This window comes from Cynoglossus semilaevis, chromosome 1 (genome assembly GCF_000523025.1).
Source record: "Cynoglossus semilaevis isolate Cse_v1.0 chromosome 1, Cse_v1.0, whole genome shotgun sequence".
NCBI lineage: Eukaryota > Metazoa > Chordata > Actinopteri > Pleuronectiformes > Cynoglossidae > Cynoglossus > Cynoglossus semilaevis.
Window position 1 is genome coordinate 3,254,467 of NC_024307.1, and position 22,748 is coordinate 3,277,214.

The 22,748-nt window shown below is 39.4% G+C and overlaps 1 protein-coding gene and 3 non-coding genes across 5 annotated transcripts in view; 1 reads left to right on the forward strand and 3 right to left on the reverse strand.

Moving 5' to 3' along the window:
- Positions 1-22,748, reverse strand: part of arhgef10 (Rho guanine nucleotide exchange factor (GEF) 10) — a 54,161-nt gene that overhangs the window by 14,999 nt on the left and 16,414 nt on the right. Inside the window, exons 3-25 of one of the 2 annotated variants that reach the window (XM_008318710.3) lie at positions 21,144-21,524; positions 19,846-20,172; positions 19,100-19,136; positions 18,774-18,862; positions 18,384-18,440; positions 17,199-17,386; positions 15,394-15,510; positions 14,642-14,753; positions 13,978-14,090; positions 13,799-13,876; positions 13,528-13,707; positions 12,718-12,834; positions 12,402-12,494; positions 11,957-12,127; positions 10,951-11,096; positions 10,095-10,270; positions 6,972-7,087; positions 6,261-6,388; positions 4,630-4,730; positions 3,426-3,547; positions 2,150-2,236; positions 1,731-1,960; positions 581-738 (exon numbers count right to left, since the gene is read on the reverse strand). In XM_008318710.3, the coding sequence (XP_008316932.1) occupies positions 581-738; positions 1,731-1,960; positions 2,150-2,236; positions 3,426-3,547; positions 4,630-4,730; positions 6,261-6,388; positions 6,972-7,087; positions 10,095-10,270; positions 10,951-11,096; positions 11,957-12,127; positions 12,402-12,494; positions 12,718-12,834; positions 13,528-13,707; positions 13,799-13,876; positions 13,978-14,090; positions 14,642-14,753; positions 15,394-15,510; positions 17,199-17,386; positions 18,384-18,440; positions 18,774-18,862; positions 19,100-19,136; positions 19,846-20,172; positions 21,144-21,524 (3,324 nt within the window). The remainder of the gene's footprint in view (positions 1-580; positions 739-1,730; positions 1,961-2,149; positions 2,237-3,425; positions 3,548-4,629; positions 4,731-6,260; positions 6,389-6,971; positions 7,088-10,094; positions 10,271-10,950; positions 11,097-11,956; positions 12,128-12,401; positions 12,495-12,717; positions 12,835-13,527; positions 13,708-13,798; positions 13,877-13,977; positions 14,091-14,641; positions 14,754-15,393; positions 15,511-17,198; positions 17,387-18,383; positions 18,441-18,773; positions 18,863-19,099; positions 19,137-19,845; positions 20,173-21,143; positions 21,525-22,748) is intronic. The other variant, XM_008318782.3, reaches the window with a different exon arrangement.
- On the reverse strand, positions 2,764-2,837 carry trnai-aau (transfer RNA isoleucine (anticodon AAU)). The gene has a single exon. It is a non-coding gene; the product is annotated as a tRNA-Ile (tRNA).
- On the forward strand, positions 22,146-22,218 carry trnaf-gaa (transfer RNA phenylalanine (anticodon GAA)). Its single transcript has one exon. It is a non-coding gene; the product is annotated as a tRNA-Phe (tRNA).
- Positions 22,577-22,650, reverse strand: trnai-aau (transfer RNA isoleucine (anticodon AAU)). The gene has a single exon. It is a non-coding gene; the product is annotated as a tRNA-Ile (tRNA).

A 22,748-nucleotide genomic window follows, 5' to 3' on the forward strand; every position in this document is an offset into this window, starting at 1 on the left:
TATGTTACTGGCTAAAATTCAATAAAAAAAATGAAAAAAATAACATATTTTATTCTTTCCGTATTGACCCAGACCAAATGTTCTATGACCACGACTGGTCCCCTAGCCAGTGTTTGTGAACCCCCTCATTTAAGGGGTTGACTGTGTTGAAGATGGTAACAATATGTAGGAAAAAAAACCCCAAAAAATACCTAAAGATATTGAATAAATCTGTAACAGCTCTAATTCATTCAAAGGGTGAGTTTTGAATCACATCATTATAAATGAGTTCTATTCCATTTCTGAAGAGCAGATGAACTCGTCTTTTGTCTCAGCAGACGAGTGAGTCCAAACTGTCTCCACCCCAGAGACGCTCTTTTTCGAGTGATATTTTTGGCTAAAGGTGCAAATTTACGATGGAGCGCAGACTAAACAAACAAAACAAAAACACAAACAAACACACCTGATTGGTGACTACATTTGGTCTTTGCACAACAGCAGTGGTTCAACACCTCAGCCTCACCAATTATAGATAATGAACCAAATCAACAGAGGATTTCTCCCATGTTATTATGACACACACACACACACACACACACACCTTGTGAGCGGGAGTAGACCACCACGGAGCCTCCGACCAGGCCGGCGTACAGACAGGGTCTCTTGTAGACCAGACTGGTGACGGTGGACTTGTCTGGAGTGAAGAACTGCTGCAGACGCACTTTCTTCGACCTCTGGCTGCTTTTATAAACGATGATGCTGCGGAGGACAGGAAAAAAAACATCAACATCAACAACAACAAAGAGCTCAATGTTGTAGAGAAAAACAGAATAAATAAATATGATGAAGTGAAATAACGACATCTGAGCTCAAGTGGAAACAGAAATGTCCAGTTTGTGTACAGTAAGCACTGCAGGGATCAGTTAATGCAGACTAAACATTTTAAATCTCCAGCTCTGTTCTTTATTCTGATCACTGAAGATCCTAAAAGTGAACGTTAGCTTTTACATTTTCATACAGGAGAACAGACAGTTTAACCTGAGTCAGTGTTTGTGAAATTAGAATTATATACAGATTCATCTTTACGCCACTGACACAGCAAATATGTTTTACCTCGAGGTTTTCTTTTTTTTTAAGTCTATACTTATTGTATATAAATACATATCTGGAAGTACTTTATCCCAGAGATTTTTTAGTTACACTAGTCACAGCAGAAGTACTATTTTTTTCACCATGTTCGTAATATTACTTTAATTGCTATAAATACATATAAACAGAAACAAAAATATATATGTATATTTACATATTTACATATATACACACATATACATACTGTATATAAACAAATACACACAAATATATGTACATACGTATATATGTGTATTTATATATGTACAGTATATATGTTTGTGTATTTCTACAAAATAAACAGTTTTCCTGGGATGAACTAACCCAATATATATATATATATCATGTTTATATGTGTATATATATATAAATATATGTGTATATACATATACATATATATACATATGTTTGTATATATGTATATATGTGTATATATATATGTTTATATATATGTGTGTATATATATATACTATATATATTTATATGTATATACCTTAATAGGGTGAACCTCTTAAAAATTCCCCAAATTTTGTTTGTTCAAAAACCATCTTCTATCAGAGGGTAACTACTGTATAACTTGTGTGTAACAGTGTGTAACAGTGTGTAACAGTGCGACAGGTTACCTGCCCTCCTCCATGCCCAGACAAACACTGGGGCTGTCACTGGCCTTGGCCGCAGCAGGGACATGGTTACTCTCAGGAACTTTGTCTCTATTTTCCGGGGCCTGCTCCGACGGCACAAAGGCCATGCACAGGATACGGGACTCCACATTGAAACACTCGGTCACTTTGGGGTTGGCGTTCTGCATGGCCACAATGGCGATCTGTCCCATCTGGTTAGTGCAACTTGCAACCTGGATGGCAACAAAAACAAGAAGAAAAAAAAAAGTCAGACATTAGTCATTAGTACAGACCTAAAGACAACCGTAGATATGTGAAGATCAGGTGGGCCGCATCAAATGACCTGATGGGCCGGATTTGGACCACGGGCCTCGAGTTTGACACATGTGTTTCAGGTAATGGGTAAAAAAAAAAAGTCTCACCCAGACACATCCGTGGCCCACGACGGGCGTGTCGGCTGTGCTCTGAGTGTTGATGTGGGGCTCTGGGTTGTGGACTGCACACTCCACCTGAGCCAGGAGAGGAAAGAGTTGAAAACAGAGGCAGGAAGAAGATGTCAGGTCTGCGTGAAGTGATTTAAAGAGCAAATAAAAGTGTTTTTATAGCGTGGAGTTACTGCTCACAACTATAAAAACATCTTCCGATGATAAGGTTGAGTCATACTGAAGCACTTCCTGTTTGAATGAACGGAAATATTCACTCTGCTTCAACAGAGGAACATTGGAGGAACGTGACCTTCAGGACTGAGGTTAGAAACCAGGATCTAAACACCTGATCTGACTGTTCACATCAACGGATCTTACTTACATTATTACGATAAGGAAGCTAACATGTACAACTGCAGTTATATTTTATTCAACAAACGAGTGGTAAAAAATAAGTTATATTTCTAGGTTTTATTAACGTAAAACAATATAAATGGATATGAATTTATAATCGATGATTAAGGACAACTTTCTAATGTCAGTTAATTTATATAATAATTAATTATACAGGGACAGCACTCTGTAAGAAAGTTCAAAATACAGGTCAAGATTGGCCCGTACGGGGATCGAACCCGCGACCTTGGCGTTATTAGCACCACGCTCTAACCAACTGAGCTAACCGGCCACGTGGTTAAAACAAGAAGTAATTTTTTTCAGACATAAATTTTTACTTTTTCTTTTGGCATCTTTGCTTTTTTCACTACTTATTAAAATATATATGTAATATATATACTTAATGTATCTATAAACAACATACATATGCGCATTTATATAGATATATTTTGCTATACATATATTTAATATACACATATAGAAATATATAAATATTTACATATATTTAGATTTACATATCTATTTTGATATATATGTATATACATACACACATTGTTTATATATACACAATACATATATAAAATATATACATACACATGTGGCTCTTCACACACAAGTTCAAATTATTATTATTTACAGATAGATACATATATTAACCCCTTATTTTTGTTAAAAAAAACACAGCTTTTTTTTTTTCAAATCACAATCTAAGAATTATTTTCCAAAATAAAGTAAATCTATAAAAAAAAACACAGCACATATACACAAAAACTTAACCCCCCCCCCACACACACACACAATTTTTTACTCCAAAGACCTGAACTGGTTTGTGTCCAAACACACAACTCTAGTTCATCACTAAGACAATTCAAGGACTCACCTTGAATTCCTGAAGTTTGGACATGACCACAGGCATCTGTCGCAGCAGCAGAGGATGTTTCTGCTTTTTGATCTGATTCCCATCATCCTCTGCAAACAGCCAGCCCTGCAGGTTGTCGTCTTCTGTTGGTGCGAAGAAGAAAGAAGAAAGAAGGAAACACTTCAGAGATTCTTCAAACATGAGGCCAGGAGTGTTTTTTTAGATGAAGGTTGACGTTGAAGAAATGTCTGATCACAATATGATGACTGTAACTGTGCAACAACGTGTTATCATTTCACTGAGCCACTGTTTCAGTATGGGATTTCCAAGACAAAGACATATTGACACCAGGGATGTCCCATAATAACGGCTAACCGATATTAGCATAATTACGTCATATCAGTACGAATTATCGATTTTTCCTCCAATAATGAACACCTGATAACGCCATGTCTTTGCTCGGTTTTAGCGTCGCTGCTCAACTGACTTGTCTCAACGCAGACAAGACACAAAAGGTGGAAATTTTAGCACACCTAAAAAAAATTTTTTTTTTTTAGCGATGAATTTTGCCCAAATTCAGTCATGGGGATTTTACCTATTTATATTTAGAATGAAAAATCCCCGACAGATATTATCAGCTAACATTAGCATATTTATGTAATATCAGTAAGAATTGGTATAGGTATAGATTTTCCCTCGATAATAATGTAATATCAGTAAGAATTGGTATAGGATTTTCCCTCGATAATAAAAAAACCCGATAACGCCATGCATGGGTTTCGCCCAGATGATGTCTGTGCTCCGTTTTAGCGTCGCTGCCCAAATTCGATCCTGGGATTTCACTTACTTATAGTAATAGATGAAATATCACCATCCGATATTAACGGCTTACATTAGCATAATTATGTAATAACGGTAAGAATCGTTATTGTTTTTTTCCTCCGATAATGAAAACTCGATAACGCCATGCATGGGTTTCGCCCAGACCTTAAATTCGTTTTGAAGTGAAAGTGAAAGTGCATTATTGTCATTGTGACACAGCACACGATGAAATGTGTTCCCATGTTAAAAACCTGCATGTATCGGTTGATATCGTAATCGGAGATTAAGTGAAAGGCATATCGAGAAAGAGTTAATATCGGTCATCCCTGATTGACACAGTTGTCTCATGAATCGTCTGTGTAGCTGAGGCAGTAAAGGTGTCAAATCCAGGTCAGTCCAGTACCTAGAGCCAGCTTTGCCATCTGCAGGTTACTGATCCACGACTGTTTGATCGCTGGGCTCAGAGTGTTGAACACGGCACTGAAGTAGGTGGGTTTACCCGACCTGTCGGCACAGACAGAGAGACAACGGTGATGAAAACAAAACATTAGAATGATACAACACACAGAAGCAATTAGAGTTTTAGAACGCATTGGTCAAACTGAAGGCTCGAGGGCCCAATCCGGCCCGTTGTGTCATTTCATGTTGGCCCCGTACACACAGAGATGTATGTCACTATTCTAGTCCAATTCAAAACAAGTGTAAGTGTACTATAAACTACATATCCCATTATATACAGAATCCATGAGCCCCCTAGTGGTGAATGGGAAAATCAACAATTAATCCCAACAAACAAACAATTAATAATGTTAAAGAAGAAAAAAACAAAAAAAGAAAGGATAGTTAACAAAAGGTGAGAAACAGAATATATGATTGTGCCGCAAGTGTAAAAACCAGAGGTGTATTGACATGAACATATAGTACTTTATATAGATGGATGGATGGATGGGTGGATGGATGGATGGATGGATGGATGAATGGATGGATAGATAGAAACAACTATTAATCCCTCGAGATTTGCCTTCGGGAAATTAAAGGACCTTTGTACAGAACTATACTTATTTACTAACTTTGGCTCAATGTTAAAATGTTGATGTAATTTTTTTTAATTTTTAATTTTATTGAAGAAAATGTTACAGTGTCTTCAAATTCAATAGTTCCAGTTAAAGTTACTGTCAGCACTAGACTGTTCAGCAAATGCTAGTCCTGTTTACATTTAGCAGACACTTAAATTGTAGCAGTGACTTATTGAGGAGGATTAGCAGGCGTGCTAACTGCTACACTATGGAGCCACATCTATCTGTTTGACTCTATCGTTCGTATCTTAGACTGTTTTAACTTTCATCCCCTTGAGTGACCGTATTCGACAGCCCTGACCCAGAACACAGTTCACGTCACTGGACTCTGTACTGTACGTCAGTCCAATCAGCAGCAGCTTCAACGTTCAGAGTTATGAACCAGACATGATCAAACGAAACATGTGAATTAGCATCAAGGAGGCGGACTGACTCAATGAAACGTGACACAAATGCAGCCAGAGGTCAGCACCACTGACAGCCTTCTCCGGCAGCTCATATCTTTGTGTGTGTGTGTGTGTTGCCGGACGGTAGGAGAGGATGTGTGTCCCACGTGTTTCCCAAATGTAGAATCAGGGAAGAACTAATGGAGGCACAGCTGTGTTTCCAGTGTTTCCAAACACATCCCTGTTGAATCTCACCTGCTAAATAAAGCAGGGGTGAGAGACGGGATAACAGGGGGAGGAACGGAACAGAGCGTTGTCCGGGGGAGAGCACGTGCGCACAATAAGAGTGAGTGTGTGTAAATATGAGTGTGTTCATATTCTGGCTCAGACAGCTGCAGCTCTGGTCGGACTTTGTCCGTCAACAGAGACACAGACTTCCTTCCTAACTGTTAGAGAAACAGAAAAAAAATATTCCAAAGATTCCTCTGCTGCTTCAGAATCACAGAGAAAAGAAACATACGATATTGTTGACATGTTGTGTTTATAAAAAAAAACAAAAAAAAAAAACAGACTTGTCGTGTTTGCCCGGCAGCTGCAGCTGGATCCTGCACCGATCGGCCGCCCTGATCTCCTCCTCCTTCTTCAGTATGAGTCTCTGCAGCCCTGACACCCAGTCCTGAGCCACTGTGGGGTACACATTCTGGAAATGTCATTAAAAAAGAACAATGACCGGTGTTATTTTTTTATTTTTTTTTTCAACACACATTGATTTAAAGCACAACTCAAACTTAAGGCCGGCGGGCCAAATGCGGCCCGCCAAGTAATTTTTGGTGGACCATGGGAGCTAACAAAAACATTTGCCTTATACTGAAGTCCATGCTGTTGAGTTCCTGATAAATTAAAATTTATTACACAGAGTAATGTATAATATTTTTAATGGAACCCACGACCTTAGCATTATTAGCGTCACACTAAGCTAACCAACGTAGCACACATCAAAATGTATTGAAAAAAAAAGAATTGTTATAATATTTATGGTCCAGATTCAATTCAGTGTAACTGTGTTAAAATGAAAAAATATTCTCAATATTTAAGTAAAATATATATTTTTTACTGTACAGAACTAAAAGTGCAGAAAAGTAGTCTTTATTTAAAACAGTAATATTTACGGCGAGCGTTTGTTTACATGTTGTCGATCATTTTAAATCGTACGGCTGGAACTCTGTATGTACCGGAAGTAAAAAATACATATATTTATAGTTTTTTTGATTATCAAATTTTACCTGGTAGTTTCCCTTGAGGCTGCTGATCATGTTGGAAATTTGGTTGACCAGGCTGAGGTCATGGATTAGGTTCTGCAAATCCTGGTACAACTGACCTGGTCCCATGTACAGTTTACCTGCACAAAGACACAAAAGTTAAAAAAAAAAAAAAAAAAATAGATGAAATAAAAACTTATTATGGTATTTAAAGAAAGAAAATTGTTTGTTGAGGCTTCAACCTGGCTGTCATGAGACCGAAACCCTCCAACTCTATGAAGTTATACTCCACGTTTTCCCATTATTGCGTAACAATTCCATCATTGGGAAATATTTTTGAAAACATTTTTGGAATATACTGTAGGTTTATCAAGATGATCATGATTAATCACGATTAATCGTGTATTTAAGTATTTTCAAAAATTCATCAAGCCGGCCAGATTGAAACCCCCAAGCGGACCAGTTGTGGCCCGCGGGCCTTATGTTTGACACCCCTAGTTTACACCATAGATATAATGTTTATTTTAAAAAAGCATCAACTTAAATTCTGTGTTGGTTTTGCTTCATAACCTATCAAAAAAACAAAAGAATCCCATGAGTAACAAGGACGAGGAGTAAAAGACACTAAAGAAATCAGTTGTACGGCAATCCAATTAGCAACACAATCCCAAACCCCACAACCGAGTCTTTGGCAACTTCACGTTCTCCTTCCACCTCCTCACCCTCCACCTCCTTCTTTTCCATTTCTCCTACAATAGCCTTTAAGTCTGTCTGCTGCTCCAACCCCAGCTCCATGGCAACCCCCCCCCCCCCCAGTCCGGTCCTCTCCTGAGGGTCCTGCTGACGGGGCATTTAGGGGAAACTTTACCCCAGTAACCATTCGTAGGTGGTCTCTCAGAGAAGGACTGAAACAAGAGAGACCGAGAGAAACTCCTGTTGGCTTCAGTGACTAGTTAGTTTGGTTGACTTTCAACCTACTAGTCAATCACATTGAAAAAAGTACTTGATCTGATGTTAGCAGTCATTTTTTGGCCATTGTTTTTCTGGTTCCTTCTTTTCTATAATGACTCATAAAGTTTGTGAAACACGATATTTTTCTGCTGTTTATCCTTGTGTGTTCTACTGTATGTGCGCGCGATAACACAAAGACACCAGGACTTCAGGACCTGCACCAGCAGGCTGGACCAGTGGAACCTTGTCACCCCTTTTTCAAGTCAGCTCCAACTTCCTGAATGGCTCTTTGTGACGGTGCCAAATGCCAGGGGCTTTTCTCACAGCACAGGCCCAGGAGCGTCTTCAGAAGCAGGTCAGCCATCCCAGCAGTAACACAATTACACACAAACACACTGGGTACAGCACACACATGAAGATGTTGGGTTATTATTTTTTTTTTTTCAAATCTCCATTTACACACATGAAGATGTTGGGTTATTATTATTATTTTTTTTTCAAATCTCCATTCCGTCTGGTGTGCTGCAGCACAGAGAGAGAGAGAGTGAGAGGAGATGAACTCATGTGAGAAGCTCCCAAAGAGGTGACATCATGAGCTGGAGCCGTGAACTGCCTTGTTGCAGGCTGGTCAGAGCTGGTTATGAACACGACTGTTGTTGTGTTGACTCGTTAAAATTTGCCTGAACAACGGAAACACTTGTATTTACAAAAACACACCTACAAGTACAACTATTATACACACACACACACACACACACTCAGGCAGAACTGAAGCCAGCTGGAAAACGACCGAATTAAAGTAAGAGCCGCGTGAAGGCCTGGTACTGTTCAATAAACCACAGAGGAACCACAGAGTTGGCGCCTCCAAGGGGCAGCCTGTTGCAGCAGATCTGTTGTTAAGCAGAAGAATTTCCCAAGAAGTGTGAGATCAAAAAAGTTCAGATTATTGTTGATATTATTGATAGGTGGATATTTCACTATTTTTAGTTGAAGAGCCAACCAGACGTCATGTGTATGTGTACAATATATATGTACTGTATATATGTACTTATAAATGTGTGTGTATGTATATATCAAAAATATATGTGAACCTAACTATAAATATATATGTACACATATAATAAATACAGATACATATGTATGTGTAAATATTAAAATATATGAGTACTGTATATATGTATATATAAATGTGTATGTATGTATATGTGCATATCAAAATATATGCAAATCTAAATATATATAAACATACTGTATGTACACATAAAATAAATACATAAATAAATACATGTACATATGTATGTGTAAATATTAAAATATATATGTACTGTATATATGTGTATATATATATATAAATGTGTGTGTATGTATATATGTATGTATGTGTATCAAAATATATGTAAATCTAAATATATATACATATAAACACATATAAATATATGTACATATATATGTGTATATATACATATATGTGTATTTATATACATATATTTAGATTTACATATACATATATACACATATAGACATAAATATGTACATATATATTTAGATTCACATATATATTTTGAGATACACATATATACGTACACACACATATATATTTATATATATATAAAAATTGGTTAATATCCATCTTTTCTCTAGTGCCCGCCCCTTTCTTCCTCCTTCCCCAAACACCAACATTTATTATGACATGAACCTTCAGTAAACGTATCAACAACAATGGAACAAAGTCTGAGAGAAGAGTTGGCCCCCGGCACCAGCCCAGCGACGTAAACTGCCATTACCTCAGCACAAAGCAGTGTCCAGGAATAAAACTGTGACCACAAATCATACACTCCGGTTGTGCTACTTGTTTGTCTGATCCAGGGCTTTTAAAGTGGACGAGCAGCTGTTTTTTCAACAAAGGAGAACCCTGTGGAAAAACTGAATCCACTGGACTCAGCCAGCAGAGTGAAGGGAATGAAATAATAATAAAAAAACCTCCAGTCAGGGGCTGATGATGATGTTGGCAGGAGTGAAGACATTTAAAAAATGTCTGCAAAATTCCAACAGTAAGTATCGACTTCTTCCATTAAAACAACACTTGAGCTTTAATTGCATAATTAAAAGCACCTGGGACCATCGTCAGCCTTCATTAGCACAGAGAACCTGGAGAACCAACTAGTGCTAACAGCTAACTGCAGTAAGAGTTCTTACTTGGTTTAGCATTGATGACCACTTTCTCCCCCGAGTGCGGGGCTGGTCGGCTGTGGTCGGCCATATCCTCACTGGAACCAAACTCCACAACTTCCACGAAGCTCAGGGGAACACTCCACTTCAGGAGAAACTTCTGGTCCACCGGCACATTCCCACTCCCACTGCCATCCTGGCACCTGCACAGGAAAAAAAAAAGGAACATGACGTTTGTGGAGTATGGATACAGGAAATAAAGGATTGAAAAAAAACAACCCAAAAAACGTTCTCTCAGGTGTCTGTGAGTTCACCAGAGGAAAATAAGTCAAAAGTCAAAACTAGGAGTGTGTATTGGCAAGAATCTGGTGATACGATACGTATCGTGATACAGGGGCAACAATACGATATATTGTGATATATTGCGATATATATTTGACTGGGAAAAGTTAATAAAAAAATGAATGGATTCACTGCAGTAGAATAGATAGATGTACTTTATTGATCCCAGGCTGGGAAATATATATATCGATACTGTAGAGTATCGATACGGTAGCGTGAAATGAAATATTGCGATATTTTCGTACTTCCTTGAACTGATTTTCTGTACAAGAGCATGTGTGTTCCAATTACAGGACAGAAGCTAAACATCCTAGGAACAGGAGTCGTAATCACTCCTGGTTAAAGAGCAAACCACATAAAGTTTGGTCAGAGGTCACCCCCCCCCCCAACCCCCTCCTCAGAACAGGACCGGCCTTGTTTCTGAGGAAAGTGTTGACTCGACGACAGCAGAATAAATGATCATATATATTATATTCCACCCAAGGAAGAATAAATGGTTTTGATTTTAAAAAACCCAGTTCTGGTCGGCGGCAGCTCTCACCGGATGTTGGGCGTGGCGCACATCAGCACGTCGTTGAGCAGAAAGAGGCGGCGCTCCTTGGTTTTGATCATTTCGCCACGCTCGTTGTAGACGGTCTCCACCATGTCGTCTGAACGGATCAGGTAGCGGCTGCCGTTGCTTAGAAGCTACAGATGAAGGTTAACGAGTTAATGGGTGAGTTAGAAATTACCGTATAGATGGACAAAAAAAAAAGACAAAATGAAAGCAGAGGGTGTTTTAACCTAACTAGACATGTCCAATATTAACTTTTTACCGATCAGATATGCCGATATTGTCCAAACACTTACTTTCCGATTCCGATATCAGCTGATACCAATATACTGGGGCAGTGGTAGCCTGGTGGTTAAGGAGGTTAAGTCCCACCTGCTCACTAAGGTGATGGGTTAAAACAGTGTTTCTCAATCATTTTCTGCAATGCCCCCTCTTGGACACTGACGACCCTGCACCAGCATACTGCATACCTGATTATTAAGATAGATTAATAAAATGAGCTGCATTGCTGCCATCTAGTGACTTTCACTTTCATATACAGCTGTTTTTCCCCAAAACAATTTTAGGGCACACATCAAAAACACAAACACAGGCACTGCGTTATCGAGTTTTTGTTGTCCGAGAAAAAAACAGAAAACAATTCTTACAGATATTATGCTAACATCGGGACGATAATATCGGACATCCCTAGAAAAACCCATTCAAAATAACACATAATCCATGACTTAAAGGACGAGGAGAAACAGAACTCTCGCTCTCCTCAACGTGTGGTGTCCTGTAAACACACGTCTCTTTATAAACCAGTGGGCGGCTGCACATAGGCAAATAATTATACCTCAGTCAAAGCTGCTGCTTCACACACAATGTGCTAAAATAACCACATTCATGTTAGAAGAAGAGTTGGTGGAAGAGCATGAAGCTCAGGTGCCTGATGGCCGCCCACGGCACAGGGTATAAAATAATCGTTCCAGTGACAGAAAACACAGACTCAGACCTTGTTGAGGTAGCGTTCGTTCATGGCCTTCGCGATGTGGCGGATCTCGCACCGCTGGTCAGCTTCCCTCTTCTTCTCATTCAGCTTCTCTGCCAGTGTCTCCAGTTCGGTCAGGGCCATCTGGAGCGGCAGGCGGTCTGCGTGGCCCACCGGTGTGTTCTTCAACATGTCCTGGATAAAGAGGAAACCATGATGGGACACTATTTAGTCAGAAAACACCACAAAGGAGAGGAAAATAATAACACCAAGAATGATGAAAACAGGGAATGAAGTCATCTTTAGGAAATACTTTCCCTTGGCCTTTAAAGTAATGCCTGACACGCTGAAGGATTTTTACTAATGAGTACAGCGCCCCCTCTGCTGGTGAACACGGGAACTACACCATTGCTGAACAACACTTGTCTTATCTGACTTTATGGGAACTTCAGTCAAGTGACCTCCGTACCTGTAGCAGCAGAATGAACTGTGGGAACCTTTGAATGGGCTTCATCATGAGGCCGTACAAGGTCATCCTGTCACTGCTGGTCTCCTGACGGTGCTGCAGACGGAAACACACGTTACTGTGGATTAGAGATTCAATTCATGCCTGGTGTGAAATCAGTTCTGCTCAATATTTCTCCAGACGTTTCCATGTGTAATTTATTTTTTTTGTAGGTAACGTTGATAAAAACAACTCGCCTGATTTTTTCAAATGTCTGAAAATGACTTCATAAATAAACATGACGTCATGTATTTTGATTTAATCGACTTTTTTGCCAAACCTTGAGGAACTCCAGGAATCCAGGTTTGGACGCGCACGTCTTCCTAACCACTGCCATTGCGTTGCTGAAGTTGTTGACATATTCACTGTAGGCGTCCAGCACCATAGACTTGGAAAACTGGTGAGAAAACAAACGTTCAAACAAACAAACAAACAAACATCAGTCAAACTAATATACAACATCCACTCGCAATATATATATATATATGATTTGTTGTTTTCTTGTCAGTTAAGATTGTAGCGCGTAATCGAGGAACATATGGGAAAATTTAACTAATGTGTGAAGGGATCTGACCTGAAACTTAACTTGTAATCATCATTTATTTTCTTGTTTTTGAATCCAGTTATTTTAATGAATTAAGATAAAAGATAGATAGATATGTAGATAGATATACAGTAGCTAGATAGATAGAAAGATAGAAATAGAGTAGATAGATAGAGATATACAGTAAATAGATAGATATATAGTAGATAGAAAGATAGAAATACAGTAGATAGATAGATAGATATAGATATACAGTACATAGATAGATATATAGTAGATAGAAAGATAGAAATACAGTAGATAGATAGATAGATATACAGTAACAGTAAATAGATAGATAGATAGAAATAGAGTAGATAGATAGATATAGATATACAGTACATAGATAGATATATAGTAGATAGAAAGATAGAAATACAGTAGATAGATAGATAGACTTAATTAATCCCTTTGAGAAATTTAAAAGGCCAATGAAAACAATTCACTGTTAATACAGTGTTGAGGTTTAAAAATCCGAAAATTATAAAATTTTCACTCCCATCTTACCGATGCCACAAAGACATCCCCGATCATCTCCAGGCTGTCCCACTCAGCCACGCGGCTCGCCAACGCAATCTGGAACAGGAAGTGGCCCTGCAGAATCTCCCGCACGCGATAGAACGCGATCTTCAGCTTCCTGTCGCTGAGCAGCCGTGGCTCAATCTGGGAGAGGGGCTTCTCGTATTGCTGAAAGAGCAGACGGTGTGAAAAACTGTAATAAGAAACAAACCAAAAAAAAAAAATAGATGTGTCCTCCAGCACAGCTGCTCCTCCACACCTCTAATATCCTCTTCAGAGCCTCCAGGTAGTTCTTCTCACTCTCCAGGATGGAGCCCAGGATACATCTTCTCACCAACTGTGGAAAGGAAAAAAAAAAAGAAAAAAACAATAAAACAATTTCTCACAACAAAATGGGTAAATGAAATAATAATAATAACGGAGGGTCAAGCACGTCACCTGTTGTTGTGAGAGATCAGCTGGTACTGGACACAGCACTGGTTCAATATTAAAGCAGTCCACTTCAATGAAGACTTCAGTCTCCTCGTCTTCAAAACACGTCGACTTCCTCTCTGACAGGATTAAAGATGAAACACACCGATGGGAAAATGTTGTCACCGATAGCATTTTTTCAAAACGAGGATTTTTATCGGTGTACTAGCTGGTACTGAGTACAGGTACTGATATAACAGAAGGATGAATTTTAACACAAAAAGGTAAAAAAAAAAAAAAAAAAAAAATTCAAATCAAAGACCAAGTCTTCATCAGTCACATTTGTTATAAAAATAAAATGATAAATAAAATTTTTAATAAAAATTTTAAATAATAATAATAAATATAATGTTGCTTTCTGCATCGTTAACACAGCCAGAAAGTGAGCAGAGCTTTGAAATTAATAATAAATTTAAATTGGAAACATTGACTCCTGATGTCAAGACCACACTTTTAATTTTCTTTTCTTTTGAACTTTGTGTTATTTGATGTTGATTTGGATTCATTCATTGACGTTACTCAATCTTAGTTTGTCAATTTCTAAGATTTTTGTTGAGCCAACGTGAGAACATATCGTATCAGTGCCTCTGTAGATACAAATATCACACTAGACATAAAAAAAAACCCATACCGTTGCAGAATGACTTTGTTTTGATAAAAGACCGTCCCTTTTTCACCGCAGCTTTGGTTTTCTCCAGTCCGTCCTTGGTGCCCTCCTTCGCTGCTTTCACCAGCTTTTGCATCTTCGATAAGACAAAAGACAACGTTAGCTACTTGGTAAAAGTCTCGTGTCCACAAATGACGAGCGCAATCAAACGTAATCTCAACAGATTTACAGTAACAACGTTAGAAAAAAAGGAGTTAATACAGAGTAAAAAGACGTGACGGACAGTTTGACAGAAATTAAACGAGGAAAATCAGTAAAATATAATTAATTTAATGTGTAATTAATGTGTCTATGGATCGTGGAGCAGGGATTGTTTGATCAGATAAGAGAGAAAAAAGAGCAAAATCATGATGAAAAAGAGAGAATCAAGTGGAAGTGGAAAAAAGCTGGAATTCCCAAAAGTTGAGGAAAATTTCACAGATCTGGCAACTTGCTCAAAATTGCTTTAGTGAGATGTTTGATAAACATATATTTTTGTTCTCTCTGGTGCTGTCTGAAAAATTAAGAAATGAAACTATAAAGGTGTTAAAACAATATATATTCATATATATATATGTGTACAGTATATAAATATATGTATGTGTGGCATATTCATGTTAGACAGAACCATCACCCACCACCTCCACCACATGTCATGAGTTAATGTCTAGGGTTAAAGCTGGGACTACGGTACTTCTGCCTCTAGGGACAGCAGCGTTGCCCCTCGTGGAGTTTACCTTCTGCTCGTGTTTCTGTTTTAGCTGCTGCAGCTCAACAGTCCCCACCGTATTTGCCATTAGATCTTTCATCTTTTTCTCATAGTGTTCTTTCAAGCGAGTCAGATCTTGAGAGAGCTAAACAGAAGCAAAGCAATCGTTACTGGTTAGAGACGTCTGCGTGGTTCACCGTCACTCCACCAGGGGGAGACGTTAAATCGACTACAAAACCGTGAAACGATTTTTAATATTTACTCATTCATCTCGACTCTTGAGATGAAAAAAATGGTGACGATCAATGTCTTGACACCCTGGACGGTTCTCCAGTGCGTCACATGACCACATACCAAGACAAACAACGATTCACACTGAAACCCCTGGTCAATTAAAAGTGAATAATTAACCGAATCACACAGATCAAAGAAATTACCGTAACTTCCGGACTATTGGGCGTATCTGAATATAAGCCGAACACTACACCACTACCTTTAAAAAGAAAATAAATATCGTATATACGTGGGATATTTACACAGAAATATAATATAATATTTTCGCTTTTAATTAAATGTTTTCCCCCAACAGTCCCTGTAACACGGCTAGTTACACGTTAGCTCTTTCCTGCTTCGTAGCCCCGACCTCTAACGTTAGCTCCGAAGCTAACATTAGCTCCGCGGCTAACTTTAGCTCCGCGGCTAACTCCCTTCACTTCGTGCTTGTCCGCAGCAGAGGTAAACAAAAACAGGGAAGTTGTGGTCTTTATTATCAGCCACACCGAGCACAACAGAACATAAACAGCGTTTTAACAGCTCTAATGAACTGACGCTTCAACGTGACAGGACGACAACTTCTCTCAACTTCCGCTACCATTCTTTCTCGCGCACGCGCGACCCACGGACATTTACGCACACAGCAATTCACAGACAGACATACGCTACTAGTGTAGCACACAGTAGCCCACCACAAAAGTCATTGATCGCTAGCAGTATGAACTTCGTTAGCCCGATAAAATCCACAAATTAGCCGCATCATTGTTTACGCTGCAGGGTTTAAGCGTGGCATCATTGTTTACGCCGCAGGGTTTAAGCGTGTGAAAAAAGTGGCGGCTTATAGTCCGGAAATTACGGTACTTTCAATAACTTGTAGGATTTCAACCAGTGAACTCGTGCTGTCAGGCAGGGGGCACCAGCCACTCTACCACCACGTGGCCCACATTTATTAAAATTTATCAGAGAGCCACTGCTCTGCTCCATGACTAACGATAATATAAATAATATTTTAATAATATTTTTCATACACATTTTCATCATTATTATTGTTTTCATTTTTATAAGCAATTTTCTATTGGTTATAAATTATTGTTTTCTTTTATTTATTTTAACAATTTGGCAAGTTGCACTGATTTGAGAAGAAAACAGTTGAATAGTAATTTACTGTCTGGTAATGATTTGGTTAAAAGAAATGGAAAAAACCCCCACAAATATATCTGACATACTGACATATACTTGACATACATCAGGTGTATGTCAGTACGTCAGTCAGGTACACGTCAGTTGGATTTCTATGTTGACATGAGGTCACAGAGAGGTTGTTGACTGTATCTTTGGTCAATTGAAAACTATTTTTTTTAAAAAAAGTGACCCTCATGAACATCACGTTCCTCGGCTGCAGACAGAACTACTTCCTGCTTCATTCACTGGAGTCGTGCGTCGTCCACCCACAGTTGGACGACATATTTACACAGGACTTGACCGTTGGCTACACTCCAGAGACAGGAAGGGGATGGGATCGGAGGGTGACGGGGCGAGGGGGGGGGTATTGTTACACACATGTGTCTTCCTCTGGGGCGGCTTCCCTCTCATGAAGGCGTGGGGCAGGCCGTTCTCGGCGGCACCCTCCCCGTCGCTGGCCTCGTCGTAGCTTTCAAACTCGCTGGAGCTCCAACCGTTGTCGAGGGAGCTGCCGCCGCCTCCCTCCTCCCCCAGCTCCACGTCATCGTAGATCATCTCATCTGGGTCTGTATAAAAACACAGCACAGGCGTGTCGAGGTGAAGAGGTCGTGGACCAGTACTAGGACTAGGACATGTTTATGGGTCATTTGGTACCAGATGGAAAAAAAAACAGAGACAAAATACTGTATTACTTCGTGTACTTGACTGTTGGTGTAAAAGAAAAACGGTACGGCAGAATGAGAAATATGAATCACGATTAATCGCGACCAAGATTAATTGTAATTAATTATGATTAATTGTGATCAATCTTGAAACTGTTATTGGTATTGGTGTCATTCGGATGACGCACGAAATAAAACAGTACGACAAATTGATAAATATAAATCACGATTAATCGTGACCAAGATTAATTGTGATTAATCTTGACTAATATTTTTAAAACAACAAAGGAAATCGATTCAAATATGTAGAACTATAATTTATAATTAAACCTCAGTCCAGTCGACGGTCCTGAACAATCGGTTTGACTGTTGTAGACTGACTGACTGTACTGATCTCAGTCAGACTGTTCTGACACACACCGGGCCGCTGACCTGAGGTTGAAGCCCAAACAAACGCAAGCCAAGCCTTGAGAAATGAAGCTTCTTCAGTGGAACTAAAACTCTTTCGTGCAGTGTCTGCAAATGACGACATGCAGATCCACTATTTTGACCTTTTTTTTTTTTTTTTTATCCTCCTGCCCCCGCACTTGAGCAGCGATCTGCCTTAATTGGCGCAACAATCGTCTCAAAGACAGTATAATTATTGGACACACAGTGTGTAACTGATCAATTCGATCCGACTCATTCCAGAAATCACTGAATGAAAAACAAGATATCAATAAATGATGCAGTTTCTATTTTTAAAACAGACGTATGTTCAACGTGGCGTTATTAACAGCCTGACCATCAACCAAACCTAACTCTGATGAGTGATTTATAGGAGTAATTAATATACTGTATATCAAAAGTGAAAGTGAGAGATTTAAAGCCGCTCGGCGGCAGATGGGGCGACTTCACAGACCTGTGTTGGAGTCAGAGTTCTCTCTGGGCACGTCATCATAAATCACCTCATCTGGACCTGAAACACAGAACAGGGAATCAGCTGAAGGTAACGCATGGTGTTCTCTTTTCACCAAGTTTGGTTGCTCATGCTGCAAACAGGATGTAATGTGAGCGAGACCTAAAAGACAGGCACGCAAAGTTTCTGCTTCCTCAAAAGAACAGGGAAGGAAGTGTCTGGGAATTCAGCAGCAGCAGTGTTGAAAGAAGAAAAAAGAAAAAAGAGATTTAAAAAAAGAAGAGCATTGAAGAAACAGATGTTCTGTGAAGAAGCAAAAAAAAAAAAATTTGAATGGGAAATTACATGCATTGATTTATAAAAGGAAAACACATTTTGGATATCGTTACTGACTTTCCATCCAGGCAGTGTTGGCAGGATCTGATGCCCATTTGGCCAAAACATCCTCTTCTCTGATTGGTGGAAACTCTTCACTGAAAACACTAAGAAAACAAATGAAAAACTTTTTTTTTACCAAGGATCTATATAAAATATAGAGCTTGTGAGAATAAAAAAAAAAAACAGATTTTTACCAAGCATCTATATAAAATATAGAGCTTGTAAGAAAATTCTAACCACCCTCATCACAAAAACAAGCGTTTCAAAATAAAAGCTTCAACTTTTGTTGAAAGCGTTAATTAATATTTCAGCAGAAGCTTCGATTTCCGCTGGTGACATACCTGTCAACAGATGTGTCTGCAGTCCTCACCACAGTGACTGAAGGAAAACAAAGTACAACATTACTGAGCACATCTGAAAAAATAAACATCTCATTTAATGCTATGCCATGTGCCACCAGCAGGTGTCACTGATGATCTCATGATTTCCTCTAAAAATGTTTTAAATAAAGTACTTTTTTTTTACCAAGATGTTGGTAGGTGAACATTTCAACAAAAAAAAAAAATCAAAGACAAAGTAAATAGTTTTGTAGGTTTTCACACAAAACTATGTGTTTGAAAACTTTCTCGCTGTGACCTTGGTTAGAAAATTACAGTGTAATCAAACTCTGCCCGGTGCCAGGCCTCAGCCTTGGACGCTGCCGCTGCAGGATTTTAGGGAAACCGGAAAATCCTAACACAGTCAACAAAGTTCTTTGGGGAGGGCTAAATTTAGAAGCTACTTCCTTGTGGCGAGGCCCTTTGGAAAAAAACAAAAGGAAAGACTGGAGCACCGAGGCGGCTGAAACTGTATTTACGTGTCACTGCACTGAGGAAAAATGCTGGGAATTTTGCTGAAGGTTCAGAATTTTTTTTTTGTTGTTGAAATTATTCAAAAGCAAAAACAGGAAATTGGAAAAGGAATGGTAGAAAAATGGAGCCGTGACTCAGCTCAAATGTTGTCGTTTGAATTTGAATTTTTTTGGGTCATGTGAAGTAGTGAAAACAAAAAATAGAAATGTGTTTTATAATTTCACTTTCAACCTTACCTTCCTCGTCCATGGAAAGGTGTCTGATGATGACCGGTGTGGTGTACGCTGGCGTGATGAGGGGTACTCCAGAGGGGGTTTGGTACCCACATGGCACTGGGACAGAGTAGCCCGAGCTGGTGCCACCAACGGGGTGAGGGTCGTTGTCCTGCACCACGACCTCACGACCTTTGGGCTCCACTGGCGAAGAGGCAGGAGAGGGGGGTCCGTGGTGAGGGTCCGGCTGCTGCAGCTGCAGAGGTGTGATGTCGATAACGGAGTAAGGGTTGACTTTGCCCTGAGGGGGCGCTCTAGGAATGGATCTAGAAGGATCCTCATCTTCTTTGTCTGTTGAAAGAAATCAGAAAAAAATCAAAAAAGTCATTGTAGAGACAGAGAAAAACAAAGGAGATATAAAGGTTGAAATCGTAGGAAGGATGATCTAAACTCACTGATGAGTCTAGATCAGGTGTGGGAAAAGTGTTTGACACACAGCGCCAAATACAGGCCTGGAATATGTACTACAAAGACCCCAGTCATATTCAGCTGTTTCGTTTAAACTAGTGGTGTCAAACTCATATCAGTTCACGGGCCTCTATAAATATATTGGATATTTATTATTATTTATTCATATTTAATGGAATTGGTTTGTGTGTTTTGTTTTGTTATTTTCAAAATTCATCAAGTGGGCCGGATTGAAAACCCTAGTGGGCCGGTTTTGGGCCACGGGCCGTATGTTTAACACCCCCTGAGCTGATTCGATACAAGATCACACTATTCTAGAATCAGCTCATATTTTCTCGTCAAAAACCTTCAACATCTACTAAACATCAGGTGATTTTAGATTTTTGAGGTCACCGGATTGGTTCATTCCTAAAAGGGTCCAATGAGGTGAGGCTAAAAAAAAAAAATACAACACAGTTGAGAGTCGTACTGCTCTCCAGTGCAGTACGACAAGTTGACGAGTGAACGGTCTGCCCCTCCTTCCTCCTCCTCCTCCTCCTCCTCCTCCGGCTGCTGCTGTCACAACATTCTGTGATAACAGGCAGACAACCTCCAGAAACATGCAGCCAGAGATACAAGGTGTCATCGGGGGAGGGGGGGCACTAGGGGAAGGGGGGGGGTCATACCGACCCACTACACACAACTCTCACACACCACTGGACTGAGCCGAAGATCACAGAACGCGACAGGAGAACCTGAGGAGTTCTTCTATACAGTCCGACGGAAATATCACACATTTTCAGTCGACAAATGACAAAAAAAAAAAACAAAACCACATCAGCAAACAGTCACCGCCTCGCTGTGGAAGAGCAGACCTGGTATTCCTGGAGGCGTCTCTTCGTCTTCATTAGATGGTGGAGGAGGAGGAGGAGAAGGAGGAGGAGGAGGTGGTAAGTCAGCCTCTGCTTCAGCAGTTCTTTCAGGAGATGTTGCTCCACTGGTTGTGGAGGTTGAGCTTCTCTCAGCTGCTGCTGATGATGATGGAACTGTACTGGAAGGAACTGGAGGAACAGGAAGTTGGTCCTCAGGGACACCGGTCCCCAAACTCTCCTGGTAGTCATTCTCATCGTTTAGTGCTGGAGGAGCTGGAGGTGTCGGAGGCCGGTGGCCGACCTTCGCTGCTTCATCACCGCTGTCATCAAAGTCAAAGACTTCGCCCTCGTCTTCGTCATCAAACGTAGCACCGTCTGCCAACACTGAAAAACAAATGAACAGATTCTGAAAAAACGAAATCAGAAAAAAAAACCTCTTTCTTAAATTTCTACATCATTCTCTATATTTTTCTTGACCTTTTATCCATATTAATAATTCCATCATTTATACCTAAATAAACAGGTGAAACACGAACATTAACCTGCTATTATTTGTCTTCCTGTTCAAACATTATATACAGAATGAGATTTTTTTTTTGCTTTTATTTGGGAATGTTGATTAATCGCAATTAATCATGATTAATTACACTAACAATTAATCATGATTAATCAATGGTTAATCAGATTAAAAGTTTTCATTTACCCTAAAGATTATATGTTATTATTAACAATCTTGATTAACCAATAATGTTGTAATTGCTGTGATAGCACCCCCTGCAGGGAAGGGAGAGAAGGCGACGGGTTTCATGATTTTAACAATACATTTGGCAGGTACTGTAACTCATACACACTGTACAATGAACTTAAATAAAAACTGATTGTGATCTCAATGTAATATGCCATTTATTTATACACTATGACCTAAACATTAGGACTTAAACATATAGTTATATTGCAGTTTATAAAGACTAGTCTGATCCAGGCTTACAGACTTCATCATCACAGGCCGAAATAGCTCAGTTGGGAGAGCGTCAGACTGAAGATCTGAAGGTCCCTGGTTCAATCCCGGGTTTCGGCATTTTGACCTCCCTATGGTTTGCCGCCAACACCTAACCAATGAATTTCAACCACTGACTTTGCATGAATAAAGTCTTATATTATCTTATCAGGGACGTCAAAACTATCAGATCTTCATATTGCAGTTTATAAAGACTAGTCTGCTTCAAAAAAAAGAAAAAAAAAAAGTAAAAGTCTTTGCTAAAAAAAAATCCAGGTTCATAGAAAGGGAATCAAACCCATCTTTAAATTTAGACTGGGTTTAACTAAATAATCATATAACACGATCAAAAGTGAACGGCCCGTACAGGGATGGAACTCTAACCAACTGAGCTTTGGTTAGCTGCAGCTACAAGATGATTGCAGGACACAAAAGCAAATGGCCCGTACGGGGATTGAACCCGCGACCTTGGCGTTATTAGCACCACGCTCTAACCAACTGAGCTAACCGGCCTGTGTCTAAATGTGATTTTTGTTTTCAGAACTTAGGAAAACGGTTAGCTGCAGCTAAAAGAGGATTACACGACACGATCAAAAGCAAATGGTCCGAAA